The 9,371-nt window shown below is 42.0% G+C and overlaps 1 protein-coding gene across 1 annotated transcript in view; it reads left to right on the top strand.

Annotated features, from left to right (window-relative positions):
* The first annotated feature begins 6,620 nt into the window (after positions 1-6,620).
* Positions 6,621-9,371, top strand: part of CLYBL (citrate lyase beta like) — a 165,241-nt gene continuing 162,490 nt past the window's right edge. Inside the window, exon 1 of the mRNA XM_030458835.1 lies at positions 6,621-6,652. Coding sequence (XP_030314695.1) covers positions 6,621-6,652 — 32 coding nt within the window. The remainder of the gene's footprint in view (positions 6,653-9,371) is intronic.

Below are 9,371 nucleotides of genomic sequence, written 5' to 3'. Positions count from 1 at the left end.
TGCCCTGACCCGTCCGCAGGGTGAAACCAGGGGCTAGGTCCTGCCTTTTAAGAGAATAAACCACCCTGGAATGGAGCAAAGCATAGGTGGTGATACGGTTAGAAGCAGGACTGTCATCAGCCCGATTAAGCATGCCTCATCCTGGGCCTAGGGAGGGCCTGGTGTGTCTGGAGGGCTTGTGTGTCCCTGTGCCCCCGGGAGGGCTGTATTGGTGATGTGTGTCCACTTGGAAGGGACCAAGGTCACCAGGTGCTTCCCCAGGGGTGGCCAAATAGTTGTCAGGGCATGTCCTTTGGACGGGATGGTAGGGAAAGCTCTTACGTAAATACTCAATTGCTGTGCAGTTTGTAGAACTGGGCTCAGAGTGACACTGGCAATTTAAGATGAGGGCTCCACTACACCTTCTGGATGTCTGTGTGGTTTGGATGCCCAGGTTAGCTGTGGGAACAAAAGTACTTCTACCAGGATGGTTGATTGTTGTGCCTTTCCGGTTTAAGGGAGCTTTTTAACAGTACTTTTAGAGGGAGTAGATTTTTTTTTAGTTCTAATACTATGCAGACTTAATGAAGTGTTAATTCATTTTAATAGTTAAAGCTTTAAATTCTTACAGGCTCTGCTGAGACCATGATACTGTAAATATTTAATAGTTGACTGATAAGAGTATGCAGTCTCTAATAAGTGTAACATACATGTTACTCTGATCTCACAATATTAATGCTGAACATGCACAGGGACAGCTGGACTGGTCTGTGCTGTGCTAGAGGTAGCGTGAAGAGCCTATAAAGTCCATGTCAGTCTTTCTGTCCTGTGGCTACAGTGTCCTACATGGCACCCAGAGTGATTTTTCCAGCCTTTTTCCCTCAGTCTCCTTTTGCAGCCTGTTTCTGGAGAAGATGTATGCATGTAAACTCTTTGTTTTGCTTTCCTCCCCCATACTTGTGCAGAATCGTAAGTGGTAGAGCTTGCTATTTCTGGTCATGAAGAATTTTGAGTATATAATCTGTGGGGAGACGAAGTGCCTACACAGTGTGAAGGCAACCAAATGATCATGTTTCTATGTTGATTGCACCCATTAAAGGCTGGGAAAGGAGGCTGACCACATGTGCTGAGTGAGGCTGTTCCAACCATGGTCAGAAAGGGCTTCCTTGGCTAGTGCTGCCACAAGATGGGATGTTGTCACCAAGCTCTGCAGCCCCCTCACTTGATTCCCAGATGTGGCAACTTCCCTGTGGTGGGTACTGCCTGCCCTGTGTCATCAGTGTTACTGTGGAGCCTGAGAAGCCACCACACAGATTGAGACCATAGAATTTGGGGCATCCAAGCAGTTGAGACCAGACCAGAATGAGGCATGAGGAAAGCCTTGAGCTTATTCAGCCTTGAGCTGGGCAGCCATGTAGCCATCTGCAACGGGGTGAGAAAATCCAGGGACAACTTCAAATGCTGGCAATCAATGCATGTGTGTTGGTTAGGTTTATTTAGCATCTCCCTGGTCTTTAACAGGAGCTGGCAGATTCTGATGGATCTAGACCCTGGTACCTGGGTCTTCGTAGTGCTTGTGTCTGTTGTTGTCAGGCTGGGGCCCTAATTACAGCAGGGACCTCCAGTGCAGTGCAACTGCCTTTCCAGCTGCTGGCATCCTCTCTTCATATGGATGTTCCTGCCCCTGTGAAGTCACTGTGCAGTGCTGCCGTGAGAATGTGGACCAAGTGTCTGTGTCATGAGCAGGCAAGTGGTTTTGCTTACTTGCAACATTCCAGAGCCTTTTGGGCTTTCCCTGCCTCAGAAAAGTTTGAAAAAACCCTCGTTCTATCTGGTTTTGAGTAACAAATGCAGCTGTTTGTTGTTGTTGTTATTAAGAATTTCCAATGTGCTTTTAAAGAAAATGTTGAAATAAAGCATTGAATATGGAAACTTTCTTGATGACAGATCTTTGTGAGAGGTTTTCTTTCTGCTTGATGATTACAGTTTAGGAGAAGAGGTATGTAAGCCAGATCATCTATAGCCCTCAGCTGAGTATTTTGTGCATGTTTGTGAGGAGGTTTTAAGGGTATTTCTTTATGTGGCATATTCTAGGCAGAAATACACACATGTGCCTGTACTAAATCAATTGAAAGTGGCATCGTTTACATCTTGGCAGTGGGGTGTAGAGTATGGAATATATCATGTGGGCACACAGACTGTGTCATGCCAAAGATGCAGACACCAGCATGCCTGCTAGGAATAAACAAACCTGAGAAGAGTAATAAACCCTTGTCAGATCTAGTTCAGGGAGTTTACCCATGTATACCCATGTATAGCATTGGGAGTTTCTTCTCTCATCTCTGATTGCCCTGTTGCCTCCCAGGAATCCATTGCTGCTCCGTCTTATGTTTCACACTGCAGATTTACATCTACTTGGCAAATTAGTGATGTTGTTTTTCATGGATTTGACACTGGAGGGTGCTAATGCAATGAGAGCTGAGATTGTTCTAGTGAATTAAAGAGAGTTCCCCTTTGTTAGTTGTGAAATAGTTTTATTCTTTATTGCAACGTTTAAATAGACAGACATGAATCGTGCTTCTTACCAGTAGCTGTGTAGAGCTGTAACCAAAAATATCAATAAAGTGTGAAGTCTGTGAGGGATTTCTTTCCTGAATCTCTATCAGAAAAACTCATTTTATGTTCTACACAATTTTAGATGTATCTTTCAAAATTATGGCCTCCGGATTAAATTTATTTGAAAGTGTGACTTCCTAGTGATAAAAACACTTTTATCTGGCAAAGCTGTTGAGCCATATCTGCAGAATCTGCTTTTCTACAAGGTCACATTGGTTCACCTAAACCAATGTTATTGTATTGCTAGTGAGGTGAGAACCTGATAGTGGCTCTTGTCTGGGAGCAAGGGGATGCCATGAACACTGCTAATCAAGTCACCAGCACTGAGGTCCTCTCCATAAGATGGACCTCAGTTTACACATGAGGGAGCATGCAGGATGGGGCCTTTTGTCAGCTGTAGCTGTTAGGTCAAGTGAAGCAAGTTACAGAGCTGAGTCTTTACTCTGGTATTGCAAAACCAAACATTTTTGGCAAGTTAAAGTTACACGAGAAGTCTTACACCAGAAGAGGCATTACTTGTCTACACTGTTCAGCATTCTGCTGAACCAGGTCTCCCATCTCCTCTGCCCTTGGCAGAAAGACACAGGGCTAACGAAAGCTCCCCACTGTGTGCTCTGGCAACCCCGTACTTGGTATGAAGGACTGTGAAACTACTGCCTGAGCCAGTTCTTGTCCTGGCAGCAGCAGAGGTATGATGCTGGGTAATTAATGCTAATGAGAAGCAGGGTAAAAAGCTGAGGATGTCGAGCTAATCACCGCTGGCACCCCAACTAGTCTGAATGCAGTTTTGCATGGTCCTGCCCATACCTGCCGTTTCAGACCTGTTAGCCAACTGAAAGCTGATATTCATAGAATGTATGAGCAAAATGGAACTGGGAGAATTGAGTACAAATACACTTTTCTTAGGGCTCTTTCTTGCTTGTACAACTGGCAAATGAGTTACTCCTTTGTCTCGTTCTCCTTTGCAAGTGAATTGGACTGTCCTCTCCTGGAAAACATTACCTCGCTGTATTATATTGGTTAGGTATTGTTCTCTCCCAGGTACTGCAGTTTGCTTGTATATGTCTGGTTTAGTTTTTCTTTCTTCTAAATATATGCATTGTTTGTCTGCAAATTCCCCCTTGATCTTAAAGTGTGGATGAGCATGGAGAAAGAGACATGGATATGGAAACCAGAGTCTGTTGCCATCCCATTCTGCCGTTGTCTGAGATCTCCTGCTCAGCTCACAAATGGATGCATGGCCAGTTTTGCAGTAAAGTTGCTTGGCTTTTCACTGGAAGCAGCAGAAATGTTGTTAGCTCAAGGTTTACACTTCTTCTGCAAAGAGTTTTAGTAGCTTACCAGAATAGGATCAGAAGAGGATGAGAGAAGAAAGCTTTCAAATTCATTGTAATAACTAGTGGTACTGACGACAGCCTGCTTAAGAGGAAATAGTTTAGTCTAAGCACAAGAAAAAAAGATCTGGTTGACCATGTATTAGTTTCATTTACCAGGTTTTAAGAGAAGACTGCTTCCTCTATCTCACCTCCATGCTTATGAGCAGGGAGCCTGAGTACCCCTCCTGGCATCATTTCAAGAAACAACATACTAACAGCGGTGCCAAAGGGATTTGCAATTGTGCGTTTTACATAGGCAGTGCCCTAATTTATCCAGGGAGATCTTTCTCTGGGAGAGAGGGTTAATGAAACTTCCACCAAAGCTGCTTGATCATGTTGAGTTTGAATTCCACCAACTGTACAATGCCATCTTGAGGCCCACTGCCACCACTGCTCCATGGCCCTGTTTTGGAGAGGAGCCCATCAGTTTCTCTGGGGGATGCTCGATGCCTTCCACTATTGAGCCTTCATGTGCCTGTGCAGCTTTTCTTAGCTACTCATAGAGACTGGATGAGTGGGCTTTCCAGGCTTTTCATGCCTTTCAGGGAGATGGGGCTGCTGTACTTGAAGCCACCTCTCCTAAGAGGTAATACAAGTTATGTAGGTATCCTGCTGTGAACTGGTTCTCCTTTCAATCCCCAGTGTGGTGTTTGCTCCCTTCCTCTGCACTTAACCCTTTCATGACTGTCCTGGTGTGGTGGTCTCTCCCAGACTCTTTCCTGAACTTCAAGCCTTCTCATGTGGAGAGAAGAAATACTGGATTGGTTCTTATTTTATCAGTCGGCTGCCTATGGGCCCTTTGCCCACTTTGTTCTCCTGCCCCATGAGACCCCTGGAGCACAGTGGGTCTGCAGAACTTTGCCAGTATTTCTGTAGGTCAGCTGTGTGATTACTGAGCCTCTGCGTGTTGAGTAAGTCCCCCCCCATAATTTTTCTCTTATTTTCTTGTCAGTACTATATTTGCCTCTCAAGTTTCCCTATGCCCTTTGAATCTCCTGGTGTCATTGGTGTAAATAGGATTTGCCTGTGAAATGGGCATAGCTGTGGCTGCCTGCCTTACCTTCTCCACAGCATTGTGGGCTGGGGTTGACCAGTTGTCACAGACCACTTGTCTTCTTTCTTCTCTTCCATTTTAATTAAAAATGGTTGGCATCAGGGGCTCTGCAGCAATGAAAGGGAAATGATAAAACTTTTAAGAATTTGAGGCATAAAGTCAATCTCTAAATTTTAATGTACTCATTGCACTTAAACAGTTGATACATTTTATTATTGAGCTTTCAGGTGACCTAATTTCCCTCGGTACTGTACATTTAGCTTTATACATCTGCACCTAATTTGTAAAAAAGGACTTAATGAGAAACTTCAAACAGTTTAAATGTCAATTACAAAGAAAGCAAGGTTTTAAAGTTCCAGTAATCTGTCCATATTGGTCATCGAAACATGATCCCAGGTGGATGTTAATTCAAGACAGATGGCATTCCAAAGGCACAATTACAAAGAGCTTATATATTTTCAACACTAACAAGCTGTCACACTATGTTGTAGCTACACTTCCAGTACTGTATAACCACAATTGCTGCTTTATCTGCTGTGGACTGGGTAATAAAGGGGTTTGATTCCCCATCCTTGATATTGTCAGTGTGATTCTTGAGGGAGCGAACTGGAGAGTGAGGTTATTTTCTGTGAATATCTTTTATTCGCTTAGTCTGTTGGGTGGAAAGTTAGTGTTTGTTTTTACGTGGCTTTTTTTAAGTGGCTGAAATACTCTTTAGAGAAAGGAGGGGACGTATCAAACATGGGCATAACAAGACTAGCTCACCACAGACATATTTCTATTTCCTGGCAACTTTAATTAACTTTAGTCTTATCAGCCGCTGGGCAATAACCATGATGATTTGCTGAAAACACCAACATCCTGGATGTTTTCAGTTAAAAGTCATCTGAAAGCCTTTGGAGTAAGGCGTGTGTTATTTGGAAGACTGAAGTCCAAGGGATTGATAGTGACTTGACTCGCAGTGGTCTAAATGGGCACCAGCCGGGCAGGAGTGCTACAACCTGTGGAAAAGGCAGTTTGAATTATTTTTAAGTTTCTGAAAGTATTCTTAAGCCCAGAGGCAGAGACGGAGGGGCTGGACAAAGCAAAGTCAAGGTAGGACTTTTAACAGACTGAAGCATCAACATGTGATGTAGTTTGTCTATCTGAAGATGTCCCTGTTTATTGCAGGAGGGTTGGACTAGCTGACCTTTAGAGATTCCTTCCAGTCCAAACCATTCCATGATTCTATGTGGTATATGGCCAGGTTTGTTGTAGAAGATAACGCTTAGTATCTTGTTAGTGGTTGAGGTGAGTGGTGATCTCTGTAACTGAACAGTGAATGAAAATCAGGCATAGTTGTCACTGATATTTTGTTTGTTTCTGGAAACTGGGTTGCAAAAAAGCAAGACTTGCACAGCTATGATTAGATGGTGTTTTAATAGGCTTTAAAAATTCTGTGCTGTTAAGAGCATGATTAATAATGCTCCCCAGGATGGTTTTTAAGCTCCTATAGGCACATGTACCCTAAAGAGGAGCTGAGAATGAAGAGCTTATATTTCTGCTAATTTATCTACCTTTCACTGGAAAATGGAGAAGGAAGTAGGAAGGCCGACATGGTTTATCCTCTGAAGGCAGGAATTAAACAGTGAGGTGATGCTCTTTAATTTTTGTTTTTCAGTGATGAATGTTGGAGACCTGTTTTTTCAGAAGCATCATATTCAGCTTCCTTTAGATGCAAGTGCATTTGAAAAATGCAGCTCACCAACAAATGAACTGGACTTTCTGAGCCGCACTTGAAACAAAATGCCAATTTTACCTACAGTTTTACTGGGTTTCCTGGTTTATACAGTGGCATTTGAATGGCCTCTAGTAATTGTTTTTAGGAGGAAAAAAAAATTCAAACAAAAATGAAATATACGACCCAAAGCTCATTAGCACTGTAGTTGGCACACTATGAATCGTTAAATCTTTATATAAATGCAGAAGTAATTTGTAACAACCAAGATCTTTTTTGTTGTTGTTTTTTTTTAATATTTTCTTTTGAATTTTTGTTTGGACTGCTGAGTTCCAAACGTTGGATGTTATTACCAAAATAGGGGCAGAACCAATTAATGTTTTAATTAAATAGTATGTATAATTCTTGAGTATCAAATATGCTTAGTGGTGATAAGTGAATCAAATTAGGTGGAAAACAAAAGAAAAATAAATGTGTAGATAGAGATTTTTTTAACCTCTTTTTTTTAATAATCTGGTTTTGATATTAGTGTGTGTTGCTCTCAAGTGGTTTCCCCTTGTATTTTCCCAGTGCTTATCAGGGCAATATACTGAAGTCTTTTTATTTATATCAGGCTTCGCTTTGAGAGTTAACTAATTGTTCAAGCCCAAGTGGGAAACTTGTTGCACCTGGAAAAATAGGAAAGCAAAAGCAAGAGACATGTCCGCATCCTTTCCCTGGTGGTTCTTCACCTGCAAATTTGAAATGCAACAGTAATAAAAGTTTTGTGGACCTCATTTTATGTGAGATCATTAAGCGACAGGGAGAATTCAGGACTAGCTGCCCTTCATAATTCAGGACACTGGAAAGGTGTCATTTATAAGCTCAAAGTGCCTGCAGGAGGGCAAAATAGGCTTGTAAAACACACACTCCACACCCTGAAAGGGAACCAGTTTGTACTGCTGGCTGCAGCCTTGGAGTGGCATAATTGCAAAGGTGGTGGGGATTAGGTTTTTTAAAAAAGGGAAAACCACTTGCCTCTAGAAGTTGATGTAATAGTTTTTTACACTTCTTGACTTGATATCTCATATCCAAAAAAACTTGAAAACATCCTAGGCAACAGTCCAAGTAAAGAACTTAAAGTTGTAGTGTCAAGCTGTTGGACTTACTGTCTTTCCTATGCTAGGCCACTGTTTTGCTGAACTGTTTATCTGCCTATAAAATAGGGTTTTTTCTGACTTTTCAATAATATTTTGCAACCAGTGGCTTTTGCCTGTTATGTGGGCCAGGCATTTTGTAGGGAGAGCTTTTGCCTCCTTATTGCTTGAGGAGTAGCAGGCACGTGCTTGTGATAGAGGGGTCTTCAACAAGTGTGTGATATGTCCACACACCCAGTCTTCTTGAAACTGATTGTTACAGCTCTAGACAGGCAATGGAATCTGCTAAACACAGAGTATGGTGCAGCTGTAGGAACCTAAAAAGCCTGAAAGTTACTATGGTGGCAGCTCAAGGAACTGCTGAGTCCAGTGTTCATTTGCAGAGCAGGTACCGCTTTCCCTGCGTGCTCCTCTGCTATTCCTCAAATGACAGTCAGTGCAATAATTTTTAAGTTTCTGACCAAAACATAGCAATTGCTTCCTGGAAATAAGGTATTGGTATTTATAACCGTAAATAGCTGGTGCTGAACTCTTCTAGTCCAGCCAACTGTTCATGGTCTCATTAACATCCCATGACTGAAGTTCCTTGGGTGCTAATTTGCACCATTGGAGCCTAAATTCCAGTGAAGACAAGAGCTGAGTGCATGTCAAGTCTGCCTGCAGTGTCTTTGTTTTATTATTCTCTGTTGGTTCAATACATGCATATTCATGCACACTGATTTCAGCAGCAAATGGCTACATGTTGTACCCAAACTGTTGTTGATTTCATAGAAGCCAGAGAAGCAGCTGCACTTCAGAAGTGTATTGATATTATTCCATTTTCTGATATGACTTTGTTTCCTACATTGACATGCTCAGGGCCCCAGACACTGCACTGAGTTTACTATGGTCCTGGAACCTTTGCAGAGTCACCTGTAGGACTCAAACCTTTATTATCTACTATTAAAAGGCAATTATTTGACTGTTCATGTTAGAGCTGGGTGCTTGTTTGCCTGTGGACATGCTGTTGCCTGATAAAAAATATTTCTTTATTTTTCTTTATGGTCAAAATGTGATAAACATACCTGAGTACATTACTCTTTTCAAATGATCTGGCTGCCTTCAGCATCCACTGATGCAGGAGGACAAGAGTCAGGGTTTTCCAGCTCTCTGTAGAGATGCGTCTGTGGGAGCATTCCTGTTGCTCCTATATTTTCTTTGTGAAAGATACAATTTCTAGTTGACATGTCATCACCATATTTTTTTTTTATTGGCTTATTTTTTTGTTAAATCTGTAACAGCATTAAAATATCAAGTATGCTTTGGGTTGCATCACTACTTACTAGTGACTTCAGTGTACTGGAAGTATAAACTCTGTTTTCCTACTACCTTTTTCTTCGAGAAGTTGATAGATGTGAAAACCATTTAGTTGCTTTTTTTTCCTTTCCTGTTAAACTCAGCTGCTGAGGAAATCTTCCTACTCCTATACACTGCAATATGTCAGAAACACCGTT

The sequence above is a fragment of the Calypte anna genome, chromosome 1, assembly GCF_003957555.1.
Source record: "Calypte anna isolate BGI_N300 chromosome 1, bCalAnn1_v1.p, whole genome shotgun sequence".
In the NCBI taxonomy this organism is placed as follows: Eukaryota; Metazoa; Chordata; class Aves; order Apodiformes; family Trochilidae; genus Calypte; species Calypte anna.
This window is presented reverse-complemented; position numbering and strand designations above follow the sequence as displayed.